Source organism: Megalops cyprinoides, chromosome 12 (assembly GCF_013368585.1).
Source record: "Megalops cyprinoides isolate fMegCyp1 chromosome 12, fMegCyp1.pri, whole genome shotgun sequence".
In the NCBI taxonomy this organism is placed as follows: Eukaryota; Metazoa; Chordata; class Actinopteri; order Elopiformes; family Megalopidae; genus Megalops; species Megalops cyprinoides.
This window is the reverse complement of record NC_050594.1, coordinates 12,944,141-12,966,833: the sequence shown is the minus strand read 5'-3', so window position 1 is coordinate 12,966,833 and position 22,693 is coordinate 12,944,141. Positions and strand designations below refer to the sequence as shown.

Here is a 22,693-nt window from a genome sequence, read left to right as displayed (position 1 = left end):
ATTCAAAGGCGTACAGCTAGAGGGGGACAAGGCCAAATCCAGCTCCTTTAGACTGAGGGGACAGCCAACATACTGAGAAGGCGTACCTTTAAGAAGCACAGTCATTGAGAATTCATTGTTCTGAGCTGAAATGTGTGGGCTGGCCAGGTAAAGATTTGATTATGCCCAGCCAAAACAGGCATGTAAACATGTACAACCAGGTGTGACAGCAAAAGAACAAAGAGGAGTTATAGATGGGAATTATTGATGTAGAGACGATATCTGGACTTTGCCACGTATTTGTTATCACCATGTCTTTCGATGGACCACTAAGATATATTTCTTATAAAAGTGTTTAGGTAAGAAAGAAGGCAACACGCGGCAGTGTTTTCCCAAATCCTGTGCTCACTCACCGTGCTATTAAGAGCAGAAGAAATACCCTGGCTAATGAGCGGTGGAAAACCAAAGGATGGAGCAGTGAAGGGCCATTTTTGTTCTTTATTAAAAACTGTTCGCCCAATGATTTTACTTTCCAAACCACCGTGGTGTCGCGAATCCGAAGATCACCACTAAGTGGCAGCATAAACCTTGTTAACTAACTCCAGAAGCTAGCCTCCAGACGCCTGTCATCCAGACAAGCTACTGTTTCGCATTTCGGCCAAATCACACACAACGAGAAAACGCGTTGTATTGCTTTGTTTGCTGAGATCATATTTTTGTGACTTGCATCTTTCTAATGCTTTAAGTTAAATTTTGGTTAACTTCCTGTACTGGTAGACTAGTTCTAGCTACCTTTAATCTCCACACGTTTACGTCACCAAAACCTGCGAAATATCGCCGTTTATCTTTGCAGGCAAAGTTAACTACTCGATTATATGTCCAAAGCAACGTGACTGTAATCTGCACACAGATAAAGTTCGCAGTACCAAACTAGCTACATTTCCAATACCTAGACACAGAACACATATGGAGGCTGCCATATTACTATTAACCTTTAGCCTTTCACTCCCTGTTAGATCCTCCTCTTCCTGTTTGGTGCCCGCCCCTACACTGCGCTGAAAACACATGTGGAGTTGGGAGAGACGGCGGGTGAGGACGCTGAATTCCGAATTCTTCAGTGCCAACGTGTAGCCAGCCTTACGGGACGCCTGTCCAACAAACTGCGAAACAATGTAGCCATCTAGCCAGCTGCTACGTTAGCTGTATACTGCCCCGAATTTAGCGTGCTAGCTGCCTCTGTACATCTGTACTTGTTGGTGTAAAACCTCTAAAAAGTGGAGCTACTGTGTGTAATTTTGGGTGGTGCTAGTATGCAGCTAACTAGATACTAATATTCAGAACGATGTCAAACGTTTACAGTCGTGTCAACCATAGCCCAATTCTGTACAACTAGCGAAAACAGTCTGCGGACAGAGGAGGTAACGTTACGACGTATGTTGTGCACGGTATATTTTTCATATTAGAACCGTTATTATTACGCGTTGCATACATGTAGCTCTAATACTTGTGAAAACCTGCTGAGTGCTGGTTATTTGGAACATGACTTTGTGACATCACATTATTTATTATTAGGTCTTGTACATGACCAGTGTGGTGAACTGGACTTCTTGAGGGAAGATTCATGTGCAGCCACTTGCTCAGACAAGCAATACCCCCCACGTTGTGACAACCGTTTACATCCCAGCTACTGCTCCACACTGCTGCTTATACAAAATTTACGTCGGAATAAAAGAGACAAATAACACCAGTGATAATTTCATACCTTTATTGAGAGAGTCACATCACCCAAACTTACATCGGGATAGAGGAAACCAACAGTCCCAATCAAACCACCAAACACTCACAGCTTCCAAACAAAAGAAAAGTATATATTTTCTAATAGAAAAAAAAGGATCTGTCCTGGCCACAAAGTGGAGGGATCAGATTTTTTTTGTTGTTGAAATAAATCCTTCTCCACTGTGTTCTATTTTTAATATATATCTTTTTATTAAATTATTACAGTACTAAAATATAATTTCAAATAACTGTAATTATACTTTTTAAAATTTATTTCAAGTATGCGTTTTTGCATTCAGTTGTTGAGAGGGACCCAGGCTAAAGTTGCCCAAGTGTAGTGATTCTCTCCTGACTGTTCAGTTCCTGGTACCTGGAAAAAAAAAAAACAAAACAAAAGGTTTTAATTCTTAAAAATGCATGACTTGGGCTCAGCACTCAACTTAAATACCTGCAGGCATATTATGCATTGACAAAAATATTAAATGTGAATAAGAGTATACCTACACAATTTTTCTTGCTGCCCTTGTTGCACTTTATATATCTTGCCCTGACAGCCTTGTAACTTGCTCTGAATAAAATTGTCTGCTAAATTAAAAATTATAATAGGCTGGAGTACCAGGTGGCAGTACTCTTGGGCCTGCTGCTGAATGTGTAAATGCTTCTAAACAGATAGAGGGCCTCACCAACCCTATTTGTAGTAGTTCAGTGATCTGTGCCTCTACACAGGTCAAGACGTGGCAGCTGTTGCAGCCGTTGCGATGACCCCCACTTTCTGTGTAGCGTCTTTCTTGGCCTGGTGAGCCTGTAGCACGGCAACTGCTTCCTCCACCTGGAGACCATACACAGGGTAAGGGGTCAAAGGTTAAATGGGCACAAAAAAGGGTGTGTGAACACTGCATGAAAAATATGTTTGAAATGTGTCAAAAATAATCAATGTTAGTTTAACCAATTTTAATCAATGAGTTTATCAATGAGGAGTTTAATCAATGTTAGACAATTGATACTGTTTTCAAACAGTAAAACCACCCATTTTAATCCTAGAGCACTGTTGGAATAGAAAGACAACCTGACATACTGTATTATGAAGTCTTATGAAGGGTGGTTCCACAGAATTACAGATGGTACAAGCTGGCATAAGCTGTAGGACACACCTAAACCTTCAGATACCTCTAACATCTTAACTGATCTATGATCAAGTAACAAAGAAAATGCACAATAATGTTGCATGGTGCTTTGTGTTTTGTGATGTTGTCATTAAAGTGAGCATTTGCAGCTATCTGGGAAGAGGCTGTGCAGGCAGTGGAGTTCACTGCACTTGGTAGGGTTAGGTGGCGCCCTCAAGAGAAACCATCTGACTCCTCTCACCTTGGAGCGCAGAGACTCATGGGACTCCAGCATGTGGAGCAGCTCTGAGTTGTCGATCTCCAGCAGCATCCCAGTAATCTTCCCAGCTAGGCTAGGGTGCATGGCCTGGATCAGAGGGAACAAGCGCTCCCCTGAAAGAGAGGGAGAGTGTGAGGAGATACGTGTGGAGAGAAGAGCCAAGGAGAGATGGAAAAGAAAGGTGAGAGAAAGAGAGGAAAAGGAAGGAGAAGACTTGGAGGGGTAGGATGGAGGGACAGAAGGAGGGAGAGAAGGGGACTAGGAAGAAGGAAGGACAAAAGGAGGAGAGATATAGCTAGAGAGACCGACTGGAAAGCTACAACAGAAGTTCACAAACTTCTTTTCTTTCAGGTCCACATAAAAACACTCAGCTCAGCTGCTGGCTCCATGTACATTTATAAATGTGAAAATAGATAAATGTGCATTTTACAAGTTTCCATTTGTTACTACTTTCTGTCACCCCACCATCCATCTCTCAATAGCCTGTTCCACCACTCCCTCAGCACTATCAATAACCCTTTCCTCCCAATTCTGAGCAGCTGTTCTACCCCTCCCACAAAGGCATGGTTCCCTGCTCACCCAGCATCTGTTTCTGCTCCTGTGGGGGGGCTGCAGCCAGCATTGAAGCTGTCAGTGGCTCCTGTCCCTGGACGTGAACAGCTGGCTGTGTCTGAGATGTACAAATGAGATCATAGCATTAATAAGAAAGCTAATGTCCAAACAATGTTAGTCTCAGGTTCATTTATCTTTTTAATATTAGATAATCAGGGTCATAGGGGCGGCAGTGTAGCAGTGTGTAGCAGGGCTTGTAACCTGAAAGGTTACTGGTTCAGTTCCCTACTAGCATCCTATTTTTTCACCTGGAAATCACCTTCATTGTTTTCATGTCAGGGTCAGGGAATAATAATGTACTTTTTCACATATTGACTAAAGTTGTTCTGTTTGGTTGACTCCTTCTGAGAAATGCCCACTGTGCAATGTTGTGTGACAATCTGACTGACTGGGGCTAAACCAAATAAAATGCTTTGATTTACCTGCTGAAGGGCGATAGGCTGTACCACCTGCGGTTGAGTGTTGCGCACACTGGTGGCATATTTGTAGGGTGGCATGGCACGTGGGGTGGGAACACCCATGGAGGGGCGTGGACCTAGGGTTTGACCACTGCCTCCTGGTGAAGAGAAAAGTCAGTGTCAACTTTCCCCTTACTTCAGTGCATAATCATTATAATCCTGACAAAAAGGTAAAGGTGGTTACTGCCTGTGTATTTATTACATATGAGTTCTCACCCCTGCATATACCACTCACGATGTAAAAGGTAATGACCAAGAATGAGGCTTCACAATTCCCATAATGGATGCTGACAGTCGTCTTGTAAGATCCAATGAATCACTGATTACACACAGTAGCTCCACTTTTTAGAGGTTTATGAAGCCTCAGTCATAGTAGTCTGAGGACTAGGATTTGTCTCTGCGCTACTCTTTCTTACCAATTCCCTACGCCCCTCTCTCGCCACCCCTCTCTCTTACCCACTCTCTGTGCCCCTGTTGGCATACCCCTCGGGCCCTGTGTGTTGGCGTTGGGAGCAAGGTGTCTCAGGTTGGCGCGGGGACCGGGTTGGCGCAGGGAGTTGGGCATCCCCTGGAATCCACCTGGTGGAAAATAGAAGGGGCAGGATGTCACACTGGGTCAGTCAGGGTTTCAGACTAGCCAGAGTCATGTCTCAGTTTACACACAGGGCTCCCACTCATATCAGATGTACTTTTTCCATGGCTTTTCGATGATGTTTTAAGGGTAACCATTTTCGACATTCCGTGATTATTTGTACTGCTGCAGTAGTTGAAATCAGGTGACTCTCAGCTGCTCTGAAGATGTAGCTCCAAGGGGGTAATTCCAGCTTTTTCGTGGACCAGCTGGGAAACCCAACAGAGCCATTCCTCTGTGTCCTTACCTTGCGCTCTGCCTCCTTGCTGCTGCCAGCGTGGGTTGGGTCGCATCTGTGCCAGCTGGTTAGGAGCATAATATGTGGTCCTGTTCTGGGCCTGGCAGAGAGGGACATGTGAATTCATGGCCAGCCGTAATGACGTAGCCGGCAGCGCAGTGACCTACGTTGAGCTTGATGTCCTTCGCTCACCTGCGGCACGGCGGGCATGAAGTAGCCACTGGCGGGCTGGAACTGGTTGATGATGGCATTAGCGGGCATGGCCCTCATGCCTGCGATCCGCTGCATGTACTGGTTGGTGAGGTGGGCTTTACGCTCCTCCTTGCGCTGGGCCAGGGCTACGTAGAGTGGCTTGGAGCCCACAATGCGTCCGTTCATCTCTGTCACGGCTTTAGTGGCCTCCTCAGGGGATGAGAAGCACACGAAGCCAAAGCCCTTTGAGCGACCCTCCTCCAACATTACCTGGCATAGAGGGAGAGGGGTTACCATGGAGACAAGGTAATGCTACGTCTGTCACAGTCATGTTAATTCCACAGGGGACCGGACGAAGGAACTAGCAAACATAGCTAAGCACAGAACACTGTAGAAGACTCGGGGAAAGTGAGATCTTACTTTGGCACTTGTGATGGAGCCAAAGGGGGAGAATTCCTTGCGCAGTTTTTCGTCGTCAATGGTGTCGTCCAAATTCTTGATGTAGAGGTTCACACCCTGAGCCAAGAGTATGAGTATGGTCAGGCAACGCCTGAACACACAACCTCTGCTTCATCCTAGAAACACTGCTGCTTGAGATTTTTATCTCAAATAACTGTGTTGTGTTATGATTGAGAGGTGTCAATTGAGTTGGATGTAAGGTATTGTCACACACTGCAGGTTCAAGGAGACATGCCCCTGCGTTGCTGTGAAAATTTAACGGTGGGAAGCATGCGGACCTGATATCGACTTATCCTCTCCTGCTTCAGCTGCTCGAACTTCCTCTTCAGCTCTGCCTGCCGCTCCATCTTCTTCTGAGCTCTGCCCACGAACACAGTCTTTCCGTTGAGCTCCGTGCCGTTCATCTCCTCCACAGCCTGTGCTCTCATTGCAGATACCCACAGATCCAGGTCAGGCCTGGAGGCCCGGTCTCAGTGGACCACCCACCACAACCTTGCACTAACATTTTGTGCATCAATAGCCCAATTTCAAATGTGACCCAACCGTATCGGTTGTACTAGGGACACCACAGAGTTTACTTGTCTAAACTGTGGGACATAGAAAAATAACCTCCAAGTGACTGACCTGCACATTACAGATGAGTATAAGAGCACTGTATGATGAGAGCTTTTAAAACAATGTAATTTGTTTGGTCATTTTAATACAATATTTACTAATGATGACTATAGCTTCTCCAGGTAGATCCCAGTTTTATCAGCTCATACTGCAGAGGAAGAAGCACAGGGATCTCAGTGAAGGGTTAGCTCCAAAGCTAACCTAGCACCCTCTATGTAAAGTTGTCTTTCAGTATTTTTCCACTGGATAATTTCTGAAGAACTGCAGTATAGTATCCAATCTGTGATCAAAGTTGGGTCCATCTTGCTGTCTGCGTACCTTGTTGGCGTCTTCATGTTTTTCGTAGCTCACAAACCCAAAGCCTCGCGATTTGCCGGTGGGATCTGTCATAACCTTCACGCTGAGTGTTTTACCTGCCAGAGGTCAGGAAGTGGAGGCAATATTAACCACTATTCCTTGCTAGTTCTGCATTTTACAAGATAATGTTTGACTAACAAAAACATGATTTGGATTTACCAGATTAAAAGGAAACTTAATTGGGCTAGATCTCTGATGCTGTGTTTCAGTAATGGTGACTTTCCACTTGCCTAGCGATAAACCCTGTCACTAGGGGTTACCACCCCATCAAAGGTTACCATATTTATCGAAGAGTTCCTTGAGCCTGTCATCGTCCATGTCCTCCCCGAAGTTCTTGATGTACACATTGGTGAACTCCTTCGCTTTGGCACCCAGTTCAGCCTCCCTCTCCTTGCGAGACTTGAAACGTCCCACAAACCTACATTTGAAGCAAGAGGCCGGAAATGACTCATCTAAACCAGCCCAGTTAAGGAACAGTGGGAATTTTGAAACCGTCCCTCTCTGTTTTTTTTTTAATCTTGGTAGGTTCTTATTCAGGATGTGGAGTCTATTAGCTGACAACCAGGAAGACCATCACAGGTGAAGCATTCTTTTAAATAGCTAGGCTCACTTTATGCTGCATCTTACCCTACTGCTTCTAAACCAAGAAAACAAGCTTGACTGAACTGGCAGAAAAGCCCTGTGAGACGACCATGAATGAACAATCTTTCGCAAAGCTAACTGTGCCGCAGTCAGACAAACAGAAGGCAAAATGCACATGCCACCATACATGTACCAAAAAACACATCAGGAACAAGAAGTTAGTGACGATGACACACTGCCCCCTCCCCCCTAAATGAGACACTAGGGATGGACGGACAGACGGATGTTCTGAGGAAGTTTGGCTCAGGACTAGAGAAGATAGGCTTTTTGGAGGGTTTGAAGAGTCCTGCAGTGCGCAAACTGTACCTGCTATCCAGACCTCTCCCATCCTGTGCCTTCAGCATCGCATTCCTGCACTTGCTCCGTCACTAAAACACACAACCGGGGTTACACACAGACAGACGGGCAGCCAGGCAGCCGGACAGACGGACACTTTACTCTGGCAGGCCAGGCAGAGCCACTGGGCTAGCCTGGGGGGAAGGGGGTTTGCTAGAGGTGAGGGGAAGGGTGTAGGGTGTCTGTGTGTGTGGCTGAGTCGAGCAGGGATGGGGGTGGTCCATTACTCTAAAGCCTTGCAAGACATCTCCACTCACAGTCACTCGTGCAATTAGCAAGGATGACACAACATTGTGTACAACAGACAAGACAGCAAGACACTGGAACTGTTATGTGGTAGACACCATGCTCCAGACCCATGTCAGCATGACGGGTGTCATTCAGTGTAGTGACCTCATGCCTCAGCCTCATTCTTTTGATGTTTATTCATGGCGACAGTGCCATCAGAAACTTTTACCAATTCACACATTTTGCTGTTACTTTTGAGATGGCCTTTACACTATCCCAACAGTAAAGACAGATTGAAGCCTTGAACAATTCAAATGCTGTAAATGTTATAGTCAGACAGAAAAACTAAATGTCTCCTACAATAAGAGAAGGAAACTGCCTCCAAAGTCTGCTTCATCTCTGCTGTTGATGACATGTCATCATCTTTATCACCATCATCATCATCATCATCATCATCACCATCGTCGTCGTCGTCACCACCACCATTTAGGCTCATACTCATCCTTTGTCCTCATCCCCTATTTTTCTTAAAGCAGTAAATAGATCTTTCTCTTATTCACTGAACGTATTTGCTGTGCAGTGTGATCTCAGCCACCAAACCACCCCTTTAATCATCACCAGGACACTCACACCTTGCGGTCGTTCAGAAGCATGCCATTCATCTTCTCGATGGCACGGTCGGCCGCGTCCTGTGTCTCGAAGTGCACAAACGCATAACCTTTGGACCCGTTTTCGTCACAAACCACCTGTGAGGCAGGGAGAAGGTTTAGCTTGTTTTCAAGACGACACCTGTGAGTGCAGGTGTTCATTAGAGGCATACACTGATGGAGTGCTGTAGGGAAGAGGATGCAGACAGGGGGATGAGGCATTTGAGCTGGGCCAAGTGCAGTCTGCCATGGACCTCAAGTTAGCCTTTTGGTCAAAGAGAATCAAAGAAATATTTATAAACAGGCATCAAAACTGGGATTACTCAGAACTCCAGCATTACATTGTGATATAAGAACAGGCCTGGCATTAGTCATTTCCATCTCCCAAAGCCCCAAAGCATGTTATCCTTCTTGTTTTTCAGTAACTATAGTGTATACAACTAACCAAGAAGTAACTACGGCTATAAAGTGACTGTAAGAAATCCTCTTCAACAAGATTAAGCACCACTTACTTTCAAAGTTTACATAAACCTACAGTTGACTATCCCAAATAGCCCAGCTCCGTGGTATACCACTGAGTTCTGTTGGACAGATTAAAGAACCTATACAGGCAGGTTGAGCAGACAGCACTGGGGTCAAAGACTCAAAAGTGCAGAGACAAACCAAAATACCCTGTATACATTACTCGCTGGATTCAATCCCAGAATCACTGAATCCTCATCAGGATCTATACGTGACACCTCTCGTATTTAATGTTTATGACAAATTAATTAACCTACAATGTCCAAGGAAAGAACCTTGGAGGATATGGCAACCCTCTCAACTCCCTCTGCCCTAAATTACTTCCAGCATGCACACCTGCTCTACCCCTATTCCATAAAACCAGCAGGTATCTCCTCCCCACTCTAAATGTTACCTTGCAGGACAGGATGTTTCCAAAGGCAGAGAAGGTGTCGTAGAGTGCCTTGTTGTCTATGGACTTGTCCAGGTTTTTGATGAATACGTTCCCCACTCCGGACTTCCTGAGCGAGGGGTCTCTCTGAGACCACATTATGCGAATGGGCTTGCCTTTCACCACGTCAAAGTTCATGGTGTCCAGGGCTCTCTCCGCTGGAGGAGGAAGGGGCTGGAGTTAGTGGTGCGGGGCAGGGTTGGGTGGGGCCTAATGCATATCCCAGACATCACATCCTCAAAGCATTGTCATGAGCATATGTGGGAATACTTCTGGTAGCCACACCAGCGCCTGTGAAGGTGCACATTCTCATACACTCACACATGAAAATAAGACTGGTGTGCAGTGTAACAGCACATTACTAGTGTGCCAGTCCTCTGAGGATTATTTATAATAATCGGTGGATTCAGTGAAAAAATAATTACACATTTTGCAATAGAGCCCATCTGTCACCTAGGACCTCCACCCTTCTCAATTCCCTTACTGTTCTTTCTCACCTCCTGGTGACCCCACTGTAGCACTACATAATACCACCCACCATGCAAGGAATCCTGGGAAGGCACAACCCCACATTCAGCACCAAATTACATTTTAAAGGTCAACTTTTTTAAAACCAAACACCTACTTCAGCCTCACTCACTCCTCAGTTCAGAATTTAATTATACTGAGTGATCGCATTTTATAAAAATCTTTTGACACATTCCAGTTTACCAGTTGGTCACTCCCTTGTGCAGGTAGTGGAGTCGGTCTGTATTTCCAAGTCTTGGGAAAATTCACAGCAATTCAAACCAAATCAGTAGAATGCGTAGCTTCTGCAGATTGTTAAACCCATGTCACTTAATGTTTCAGACCTTGTTTGGCATAACATTCCAGCATCCCCCTCAGTGCTGGGACAAATTGAATTTTAAAAACCATCACTGCAGCAAATATAGACATCAATCAGACATGTATCCAGAATTTAAGGAGAGTGAGACAGCTAGTCCAATGAAAAAAGAACGTTCATCATTAAGAACACTACACAAATCCTACTCTTTAAGTTTCTTTTACAAAGCTAGAGTCCCTGGATTGAAATGTTATCCTCTATTATACACCCCAAAAAATCTCTTTTGGAGTGTACGCTTGCTATACTGTGATATGTGTATCAGACAGGCTAGAGAGGAACATCCATAAATATGTGTACTGCAGTTTTTTAGAGCGGGGACAACTGACCTAAATCCAACCAGAGGGAGTGCCTTGCATTTATGCATCTATTGCAAGTTCTGTACAGAAATCTTACAGATATGCCTGGACAGTTAGATGGTTGCCAGCTGTCTAAATTCAGTCAGCCTCACAGCTGGCTAATTAATGTTTTTTTTTCCCTATTACTAAATTTGCCTTTCAGATTTTTTTATTAATTTGAATCAATATCTAATAAAATTCCAGCAGCTAGTATTTTGCTAGTAAACCAGTAAGATGTATAAAGCACATCAGGAGAGAAGTGTTAAATTAAGTTTGTAAGGTAAAATGTATACTAAATATAATGAGAAAGTCATAAATCAGTGTGACCTTCACCTGAGGTCATTTCCTAGGTTTCCAAAAGGTTGAACAAATAAAGTGGGATATTGCTTTCCCTGTTACCAAATAACAAGGGCTTCACCACTATGCATTTTCAGTCCTAACTTTATGGTAAACTTTAAGCTTTGACAGGAGCTATTTTGCAAAAAAGTTAATGGTCCATGTATCACTGACAGGTACTGTTGATACTCAATTCCAAAATGATGAAAAGTTACTGGTGGAAATGACATCCCCATAGAGGTTAGGACAGCACAGTTACTGGACAGCTTCTGCTGCCAACTTACAATAAACCTTTAGAGTTGTCTTGCCTTTTGTATAACATTTCATTTATTATTGTACTTTGGCTCTAATTGTTACAATTTTGATTATGGTAGCACTTATTCTACATTAAGTATGGCACCAGTTACTGTAGCAGTATTGCTACAGTAACTGGTGCAAAAGTGTCAGATTGACACTTTTGTTCAGATGTGGTCTGATGGGTTTTTCTGTATCTATAGCTCTTATGTGGCCTTATTGTATACACTCATGTACATTTACTTTGTAAGTCACTTTGGTTAAGAAGTGCGTACCATATGACAGTGTACTGTCTCTCATCCATTCATACTGAATGAGACCACCCACAGCTGAGGTGAAGTAGGGCTCAGTGAAATTGCAGAGTCCTCTAAGGACTTTCATAGAGACATATTTTGATTCTTAGCATCATTTAAACCAGACAGTTTCACAGAGTGAAACTTTTTCCTTTAATTTCTCTCTGGTACCATAACCTAGACCCCTCTCACTGCTCTCCGGTGTCTAGTCTTACACCAGTGATATATAAAAAAAGTCTTGATTATGTCACCTTAAATGCTGCTGTGGCCATGTGGGCTGCCTGCCATTCCACAGTGTACAGTCCTTCTGCTGTGGAGCTGAAAAAGGCAGATAAACAAAACGGAGCTGCCTTGCGTCTGCTGGCGTCAGCAGTTTGCAAGAGCGATTGTACTTCACAACGGGTTCACAATAGGTGCACATCACTCTGTATCGAGTTCTAGAAAGTTCTGAGAGGAGCTGTGGAAGGAGAGAGAGCCCCAGTTCCAGTGACGTTACAAACCGAGGGATTTTTGAACACCCAAGGGGAAAAGACGCAAAGGAAACGCAACAGATAGACTGACGTGAAGAACCAAACGGCTGCCTTATTTGTTCTGAAGTGGACACATAGCTACAGGACTCTCCTGAGCACAGCAGTGTGGCTGGCAAGTCTGGCAGTTTTACAACCAGGCTGCCTCTGTAGGCTACCACGATACCACAAAAGATAAAACATGAGAACTGGATCCTGAAAAAATTGGGACACGACTGACTAATGAGCTTTGTCTAAACGTTGGCCCTCAGCGCCCTTCTGAAAAGCCTGGCTTACAGTACAACACTGTCTGACTTTTTATGGACAGGCAGAGTCCAGGCCAGCCCAAAAGTGGGGATCTATATTTAGCAGAGAGGGGTCCTGAAAGGTATGTGCTGGCATGGACGGTGGGTTGAAATTTCTCTGCTGCTCATGGGGGTGGACATGCTCAACAAGAATGAACAAATGAGCAGCAGTGAGCAGTGGCAACTGTTTGCAAACGCAGCTGTTGCGCGCAGAATCTCTGTGACAGATCCATAGGCGAAGGTGCTCCCCAGCGGCTGAGTGATTCCTCACAGGAACCTGCTCCACTTCAGCCATGTGGCTGGGCTTCCCCTGCAGACACACATTACACTCGGGAGCCCACATTCTCAAACCTGCCACATTCTCAATCAGTGAGATCACAGGCAGCCAAGCAGTCCTCTCGCAGCCATAGTAGAGTAACTGTCTCTATGAAACCTGCCAGGTAAATTTTACTGGATAAACTGTTCCACCAGACTGTTTATATAGCTGCAACACCTTGCCACCTGAGGTGGCTCCCTTCTCATGCTGTCATCCATTTGCATACTGATGACACAATTAGGTGGCTGGACCTTGCATCCCAAGGATAAGAGGTTTGAATCCTGGGTGCAACTTTACCACACCTGTCCCACGACAATCCCACATGAATACATGAGCTAAAAAACCTGTACAAGTGAGAATAATTCTCAATAATAAGTTACTCCATATTAAGGTATCTGCAGCACAAACATTTAAGAATACATTCACGAGGGTGCTACTTTGTATTTGAATGGGTCTGAAAAGTAGTATCCTTCTGAAATACTCCAACAATCATTTCTCCGAGACTCTCTGGGTGGCACTCAAACCAAGGTGATGTCACGTTCACCTGATATTCAAGGCATGCAGATTTTGCAGCTCTTTTGTAATATTGAGCTAGAGTTATCTGCTTTTGGTATATTGCTGCAACATTTACAGGACCAGCTGTTAACCTGTGACTTCCTCATTCAGCTCTGAATCAGAAAACGTGAAGCTTGGGATTTTCTGCCCATTGTCACTCTTCCCAGCAGGGACAATGTATCTTTTGTGCTCTGGGTGTGCACTCTGTCAGCGAGTGGCTTGGGGTGTGATGTTGTTGTTCTTAACAATGGGAAATGGGCGAAACTGCCCCTGTGCATCTTGACTGGCTTCATTACCTGCTGCACAGGAGAGGACAAGAGCGTACAGGACATTAGCCCCCGAGAGTCAGCCATGACGCTGGAGTGGCACCGAAAGACCAGGAAGAAACAACATAAGGTTCAAAACGAACCCTGGAAAGTGCTATGCGCTCCTATACCTGTGTCTTCAGGCACAGCTTCTTGTGTTCATAAATGAGGAGATTTGGGGACCGTAATGAGCTAAGACTGTCCCTTGGTGCCCCTTTAAATAGGTGCAAAAATGGGTCACTCTGGGTTATGGGTTAGCAATGTAGAGCAGAACCTGGTCCACTCTCATGTTGTGTTGTGCTGATACATGAGTAGCGACAAGACGCAGATAGGATTTGTGAGAAATGAATGTGATAATTGATGTTTGTACTGGAAGAAATCTTTTGATGAAAAATTTCTGAATACGGCCATCATGTCTCTTCAGATTATTTGAACATTACTCTTGTGGAATAGAGTGTAGAACAATTCCAGTGCTGGAATGGCTTGTAGTACTCACATTCTTCAGCCAGAAATCCTATCTATGCCTCATCTCACTCCCTACCCATGATACTTGGGATACTTGTCACAACACAACACCACACGCTTCCAGTTATATGGACATTGCTTTTTGATGTGTAGAACCCTTCCAGTAGCAGATTGATTCCACCGATTCTGTAATGGTACATTAATTACGTCCTATGTAATTGGAGTTACCATATTGAAAAGGAAAGGTTCGGGCAATAGTACGGTCATTAAAACAACGTTCCATTCTATGTTTTAGGGGCAGAGTGGAGAACTTCAACAGCTGCAGGGGGCGGGGGTACTTTAGGAACAACAGAGAGGAATATATTTTTCCCCACAACATCACTCAACCCCAGACGTGTTCTTGAGTGTGCAGACTGGCTTTTACATTCAGATGGGTGTTGCTGCAGCAGTGCATAACAGTGTAAAGACATGAAATGCCATTCATTTTAGCATGACATTCACGAACCACCTCGCGTACACATCGATGTTGGTACTGCAACCGGCAAAGACATCAGTAACATTCCTGCAAAGAATTGTCCAGTGAATTATATAAATTGTGACGGTTTTTTTTAGGTGGGGAATGGAGAGGGCAGGTTTGCAGTTACCTCATCGGCTTACTACCGCAAAGCACTGCCACACCCAACACACATGAGAAACGGTACCTATAACATCCCACAAAGAGGCAAATGTATAAAAACGATCACAGCAATGCATAAACACGCATAAACACAATCATTATCACGGGGATGCGTTTGTGACTCACCGTCTGCGGGTTGTTGAAAGTTCACATAGGCGTAACCCAAAGAACGTCGGGTGATCATGTCACGGCAAACCCGAATAGAAAGGACCGGTCCGGCGGGGCTGAATTTCTCGTACAGCATTGCCTCGGTTATATCGGGGTGCAGGTCGCCAACATAGAGAGAAGCCATTGGATAACTCCCCGCTGTCGCTGTATTCATTTCTCGATCTTGAAAACGTTTGGGCGAAACCTATTGTCAGAGACGTGCTGCAAAATTCCCAGTAGCGCTATCACTGTTTCCGAAATTATTATGTATTTAGACAGCGTAAGGTATGCCGCTTTGTATTACATAAGTTATGAATTTTAAAACATAAAACTCAGTATTCCGTAAAACTTTTACTGGACCCGTCAACTCAAGATGGCAGGAGAACTGACAGTCCCAGGAATAGCATGAAACAGGGATGCGGAGTCCCTTCAAAACTCCAGGCGTTTTCAAGTTTCCTTCTTTTTAAATATTTATTTAAAATTCAGTCTTAAAACTTCAGGCTAGATAAGCCCGAGGCCTTCCGTTCTGTTTTATAAACAAAAAGAAAAAGAAAAAAATACAGTATTTGCGATTTTTAATTTTCTTTTTTTTTTTAATTTTGTAGTTTACTCGTTTAGATGTTCCGGTACTTAATTATTTTTTATAAAGATTTTTTACGTATTTTGTGTTTTTTTATTTATTTTTTCTTTTTTTGAGTTGAAAAAGAACGGTGAGTGAGGCACTCACTGTTTTGTGGCCGGGGAAAGAGACTGCGTGGGAAACGCATGGGGACTTTATAGACAGGCCGGAGGAAACTGTAACGAGGGTCAAACTTGGGATAAAAAAAGCATGGAGCACGCGGCGGAAAAGGAAGAGCGGGTGCATTACTGTCACTACTCACCCAAACCCGCTATAGCGACATCTGGGTGTGACTCACCTCAACAATGCGAGACTTCAGAGGAGTTTTTAGGATAGATGTATTATAGGCATATATCATAAAATGCATATATTATATGCATTTCCTGACCAGATGTAATTGTTACTTAAGTCTGGTTGGGTACATTTATTACATTTTATTTAGATATCCACTTTTGGAATTGATTTTGTTACTGTGCATAATGTTCTCGGGTGAAATCTGTTTTGAATTTATTGCAATGTGGTGTAATATTTGAGGAGTTTAGCCTAAACATAGGCGTTGCGTGTTTGATTTCTAGCTGGCACTTGTACTGCACCTTCATTGTGTCAGTGGAATATCCAGCTCATTAAATGGATTACTTGTATAAAAATTAAGCTATGTCAGTGTATAAGGACATATGCAAAGCAAATACATAATGAAATACAATGTCATGTCTTAGAGAGCTTCAGAGACAAGGGCAAAATGCAAATAGCAAATGAGTAAGAAACCTTGATTTATCATTTTTTACATTATCTGTCACTACATTCTTGAAAAACTTCCCATTCTCCCTGAATAAATCAAATAAATCAAATCTGAGAAAACTCTGCAACACCTGGCTGGCACAGAAACACCATCACAAATAAAGTAGAAGACAAAAGCTTTTTAGTCATTCAAATTTCTGTTTGCCTGGGTTTTCCTATTTTCCAGTGTTCTCAGCAGTTAAAAAATGCTCCAATATTTGTTTGCAGATCTGTAATTCTTTCCAGTTTGAAGAAGTCCTTTTTTTTTTTTAATTTTTTTTTTCCTGTAGTTTAAGTGGCAAAGGAGTTTGGGGGAAATGGATACAAACTCATTTTGCATCAGTGCAGTTCACCTTAAATCAATGTTCACCACACCCATAGACAGTGGATTCATTCACATATCAGCACTGCGGAGAACATCACCACAAAATGCATATTGCATGAACTCAGGCTGAACTGACAGCATGAGGTTAAGCAGCCAATCAAACCCCACACAGTACTTCCACAACGATTCTGTTGCAAGAAGACAAGATTTTCAATGGAAACACCCGCAGCAGAGTAAGAAGTTGCTGAAGCAGGCATGTGCAACAGAGGTGGTCTTTTCTGAAATAAATTTCTTTTCTACAGAGTTGAACAATTGTTAATATTTATCAGTTCATTATGTTTGGGATTCTTTTACCTCATGGTAAATTTGTTCAAATTAAACTACAGGTTTTTAATTGTGAAAAGGTGGTCATATGCACAAACTACAACACGTCTTCAATTGACTACAATGTGGAGGAAATGAGCTCTCCACTGTATATCCCTGCTCTGAATAGCTCTGTGTAAATCAAGAAAATGCGTATGAGTCAACTTTATGACTTCCTATTCTCATTGTTCACTGTGGCCACCATACTGAGCTGAAAACAAAGTTATGTGAGCATTAAAAATGGTGGAGCGCAAACCTTTGACCATCCCAACTGATAGAGTGGGAGCACCTCCTGCTCTGTCTGCAGTTGAGTGAGCGCTTCAGCTTGTATTCTCGACCATCTCTTCCAAGTGGTCCATGATGTGGCCTTGTATTTGCATACTGCTAATAGTGAAAAATTCAGTTCATTCACCCTCCATGGCTTGATCCATAAATGGTTAGCTGCAGACACTATTGACTCATTCAGTCCTCTGCTAGTCCTCTGCTGCCACCTAGTGCAAATAAATCGAACAACACAAGCATTTTTTTAAATCTCTGAATTTGGTGGAGAAATGTTTTCACATTACAACAATTGCATAACCGGAGTGTGCAAAAATAATTTAAATGGGATTGTTGAAAATATTTTGTTTCACTTAAACTTATCATTGTATTCATTTGTATGCAAAGGGGAAATGGTTATGATCAAAAAAATCTTTCATAATAAAATATCAGATTATAGAACCTTTTTTGTTATTTTATTTGACTAAACCTAAAGAGGAAATGACCATTTTGTCAGAGATATTGTACTTTAATGCCATTTATGTGTTTACATGTCATCTATGTGTTATGATATGTATGCGTTTTTCTTAAATGTAGTTCTAAAACCAAGACATCTGACATTTTCACTGTGGGAAAGCAACACCATTGTTTTCAGAATAGCACTTCAAATGGCCCAAACCTAAAGAAAAAAAATAAGAACACATAAGAGAAGTTTATGAGACTTTGTTTTACTTGCTCACAATTGCACTTTCACAAACAAGTCTGGCACAGGGTCTGATCCAGTCTTGTACAGTGGAGAGTTTGATTGATTCAAGCCATAGAACATTTCCTGTCTTATCCCTGGAATTTCTGTGTGACCACTTCAGTCACAGAGTCTTTGCCTTCTCACACACATGCTCGTACGTAACACTGTCTCCAACCCAGTATGTGCCTGGCCTTCTGATTGTTGTTCAGTTACTGTACATGATTAACACTCTTCAATATTAGCTTAAGCTGTGCATTGTGGAAGTTTGATGTACATCTTGGGCAATGGCTGCTGTTCTGCTTTTTATTTTTAAATGTATTTTATTTAATCTGGGTGGTCCTGCAGGTCTGCTGGTGTTTAAATGTCATCCCAATCACAGTTTTTGCCTTTATATCGCTTGACTCCCCCTGTGACCCCCTGTGAAGCCACTCTCTAAAATGTCAGCCTGTACTGGAACCCCTTACTGCTAAATCAGTGTTGCTAACATAGCAAATTTTGTGTTCTGTCAGAGAAAAGGTCAAATTAACTGAGCTGTGCGATCAGTTCTGTCAGGTCTGAGGTTTCTCAGAATTTTGCCTGAAACTGTCCCACAGACTGCTCATGTACATGACGGCAGAGCACGCCTCTGCATGACGGCACGCCACAGCGCCCTCTAGTGGCGGTTAATGAGATGATTTCAGATTCGCTTCAGTCTATGCAGAGGTCCCACAGCCAATGAAGCAGCATATTTTTTTGAACACCCTTAAATGGTCCTACAATTGAGGTGCATGGCCATTTAAAGATGACCGGAAGCTTTTGACCAGTCTCTCCTTCTCCATTTTCAGCTGGCATGTTGTGTGTTGCGCAGAGACAATATGGTGTTTTGAGGAGTGAGCAGAGGGGTGGGGGGGGCTGCACAAAGGATAAGAAAACCCTGGCCTTACTTCCTTCCCGGGGGGTTGAACACCTACTAGCTGTACTGCAACAGAGCCGCTGGGGAGCTGGAAGCCTGCCCAGGGCCAGGGGCGGAAAAGCAGGGTAGCGGTGGTGAATTGGTGAATCCTGGTGAATTGGCTAGGGTGGTGCACATAGCAGTAGAGTGTTATAGTGTAGACCATAGAAATGTTTCAAACATGAGAAGTGGTATGCCATTTGAGACCACAGAATTGCCTTAAACATGAGACTCAGTGTTACATTAGAGACCATAGACATACTCTGAACATGAAATACCATGTTACAGTCAAGACCACAGAAATGCTTTAAACATAGACACCATGTTATAGTTCAGACCACAGAAATAGTATAAAAATGAGATACAGTGTTATAGTCAAGACCACAGAAATGTTTTAAACATGAGACATGTACAATACAATACAATAACAACAATACAATAACAGTACAATAATGACCTTAAAAACCACAGAAATGCTCTGTGGTTCATGCTTTCAGGTTTAGTCTGAAAACACATACAACTGTATGCCTACTGTACCATATCCGTGTAAATATGTTATCTTATATTTCACTTACATGACATGGATATGTGTCTCTCTGTGATAAAATCTAGATTTTAGGTGTACATGGTAACGTGTTTCTTGTGGTAGATTGTGGATCAGAGGTGTACATAAATACCTGTTTCCCTGAGTACATATCTTAGATGTAGATAGATACCTGTTTCTCCAAGGCACTGGGTACCAGGCGTCTGAGCTCTGACAGGCTGCAGCTGATGCGATCTCTGTGCTTCTTCTCAATAATCTGAGCAACACAGAAAAGGTCAGAATTAGGCAGCAGAACAGACCTGTTCCACTCCACCACTTCCAGTAACCCCTGTTCTGATTAATAAGTTATGATTTCTCCACTCTGATTCATCTGTTAGGATTCCAGAAACCTTCATTTTCATTCACCTGTCCTGATTCTGCTAACTCCCGCTCTTATTCACTTGTCTAGGTCCCATCAACCCCAATTTCAGACTCTACAAGGTACAGAGTATATATAGTATAATATGTATAACAGATATAATCATGTCTGTAGATACTCACCCCTCTGCGCTTCCTGCAGGCCGGAAATTGTGAGACACAGCCCTGGGGGTATGGGGCCAGAGACACGGCTAAACAAACATACAGAGAAATAGACACATGTGCCTTCAGAACATACAGAGCGTCACTTCCAATGGATTAATCCGCATGAGAACACATGTGCCTCACCGTATACTACAATCCGCATTTTAAAAGAACAAGGAATCTGTAATAGAATTCAAAAGTACGAATCTGATAACAAAATATTTATCTATTTCAACCTGTTTAACTCTTTTGCCTTGTTCTATGTATTATGCCTGTCTGTTTGCCTTCTAGTGAATCTAATAAATATGTTAAGCTGCTTGCATATTGTGAAAAGTTCCTTAAAGTCCTTAAAAGATTAATACTTGAAGAAATGGATTAGCAGTTGGAGTCCTTGGAAATATGTGTTTTACAAACATCCTGATTAAAAAAAAAAAAACTAAAAAAAACTAAAAACATTCAAAGCCAAACATTACAAGCATTACAATTTTTGCTACGGGACAGCATTTTCAATCATGCTTCTGGTAACATGCCTGCTCTTCAATTCTCTTTGATCACTGGCAGTGATTTCAGATGTCCTTTGCAGCATACGTGATATACATATTTGCCTTAACTTATATCAGTCTCTTTTGAATGTGGACCTCAGGTGGCTGCTTTATAGAAATGAGTGCATGTCTATTTTCTAAGCTAAGCGACTATTTCCAGGACTTATTAACACCTGGATGAAGGGAGGAACTGAGAGAGAAATGGCTTCAAACATATTTTTCCTTTTCCTTTCCTCATGTCTATAACTTGATCCAGTTAAATCAGAACATATCTTTGCATTTCTGTGTTAAATTAAGTGATCACAGCTTTCTGGAAGTCTTTTCATTTACTTAGAACATACACCTGCTCTTGATTTTCAGAGAACATTACAAATTGAATGGTGATTGATGGGGTATTTGTAGATGACAAAGATTATGGAAACCATACATCAGATATACAGCAGGAGGCAAAGAAAGAAAGAAAGATATACAAAACCAAGTCTTTCTTACATTAACTTCACACCTGTGTCTTTGTCCAGTTCTGTTTCCAACAAGGACTTGACTTGAATGACATCACTGAAATGTTTTCAATTAAAGATGAAAATGTTGATAGTTTCCTTTCATCAAAGCTACTTCAGATTTCTCCAAATAAGTATTAAAAAATCCCCAAAATCCCCTCTTTGGTGGGTCAGCATTCTGGCATTGCTTAATCTGCAGTAATATGTGTTTATTGTGGGTTTAGTGGATGAAGGGTGTGGTGGGTTTAGTGGAAGAAGGGTGTGGTGGGTTTAATGGGTGAGAGTGTTTAGTAGGTGAGGGTGTGGGATTAGAGAATGTGTGATGTCTAGGGCCTTATTTCTGGAATGTCATCCTCACCTGTTGTTGTCCCCCGGCCCTTGCCTTTCAGCTTCTCTTCCGCTGTGTTGGGGGGGGATCCCTTCATCGCTCACTCCCTCATAACAGTAGGAGAAGCTGACAGACTGGCAGAGAGTGTGGCCTCTGAGTGGTTTCTGAGTGGTCTCTGAGAGGACTCTGAGTGGTCTTTGAGCAGTCTCAGAGTGGTCCCTCTGGTGCGCTTCACCTCTGTTCTCTTGCCTCTTGGTGATGGGACTCCTCACACTCCTCCAGTGCCTGGGCTCCTCCTCCTCCTCCTCCCTCCCCTCCTCCTGTTCTGTACTCATCCATGCGTCACACTCTCCCTCTGTATCTTTCCCCTTTCCCCTATCCCCTTCTTTCTCTCGCTGCCCCCCCCCCCCCCCTTTCCTGGCAGGCCTTAAATGTTTTCTTCCTCGTTCACTTTCACCCATCCTTGTTTCTTCGTGTTCTCCTTATTTCGCCCTTTCTGCTTTTTAAACATCTTTCTGTGTATCACTATTTTACACCATAACGTGAACAGTGCTGTGAAAAGGAAGAAACGAGCATCATTACCACCCATAAACAGCCATGGGGCAGTAAGCAGATTCTTTCTGAGGGGGAAATCACAGCTATTTTTAAACCTGATCATACATTCTTTAATGATTCCCCTTACTCTTACTCTGTGTCACCCCCTTTCTCACTTGGCAAAAGTGATAAAATATTACCGACAGCAAACATAAATTATTCATGAGCAGTTTCACTCTGGGAGGATTAAACGCTGCAGTTCATTTCATGGAGGGACACTGAGAGAGGCTGCCTTCTGTTTCAGTTTCAGGTTTTAGAGAGGGCATCAAAATCTGACCATCGACCTGATTCATACAAAACAAAAAAGAAAAGGAGCGTAGAGCAGAATTTACAATGATGTATTTGCAATGAGAGTCTGAACAGGCCTCTTCAGCAGGTATAACACAACACTCCAGCCAAACACGTTCACATACCTGCACATGCACATGTGCGCACACCCACATACACCTTCACAGACACACACATTCTCATGGACACACACGTACACATACACATACGTGTACAATGCTCTCAATGTACATGTGTAACCCTCAGTTCCTGGTAATCCTTTGATGACTTGGCACAGGGTTTTGTGTGTGTGTGCAAGTGCGTGTGCATGTTTCTGTGTTTGTTTTCTTGTGCGCACTTCTGCAGGTCACATGTGATTGAAAAATTCAATCACATTCAAAAAAAGCCCCGTTATTCAAAA

General features: G+C 43.0%; 1 protein-coding gene across 2 annotated transcripts; it reads right to left on the bottom strand.

Annotated features, from left to right (window-relative positions):
- Positions 1–1,727: 1,727 nt before the first annotated feature.
- Positions 1,728–15,655, bottom strand: pabpc4 (poly(A) binding protein, cytoplasmic 4 (inducible form)). Of its 2 annotated transcripts, none has more exons than XM_036541973.1 (15): positions 14,901–15,655; positions 9,470–9,663; positions 8,537–8,652; positions 6,979–7,118; positions 6,662–6,756; positions 6,007–6,144; positions 5,690–5,785; positions 5,270–5,539; positions 5,087–5,177; positions 4,665–4,787; positions 4,173–4,306; positions 3,718–3,808; positions 3,121–3,251; positions 2,439–2,584; positions 1,728–2,125 (listed from the first exon to the last, which is right to left on the bottom strand). In XM_036541973.1, the coding sequence occupies exons 1-14, from the start codon at positions 15,094–15,096 to the stop codon at positions 2,483–2,485; spliced, it is 1,917 nt and encodes a 638-aa protein (XP_036397866.1). In that variant the 5' UTR covers positions 15,097–15,655; the 3' UTR covers positions 1,728–2,125; positions 2,439–2,482. The 2 variants fall into 2 exon arrangements, with proteins under 2 accessions (XP_036397866.1, XP_036397865.1); XM_036541972.1 differs by having other exon boundaries at positions 2,443–2,584.
- Positions 15,656–22,693: the final 7,038 nt, after the last annotated feature.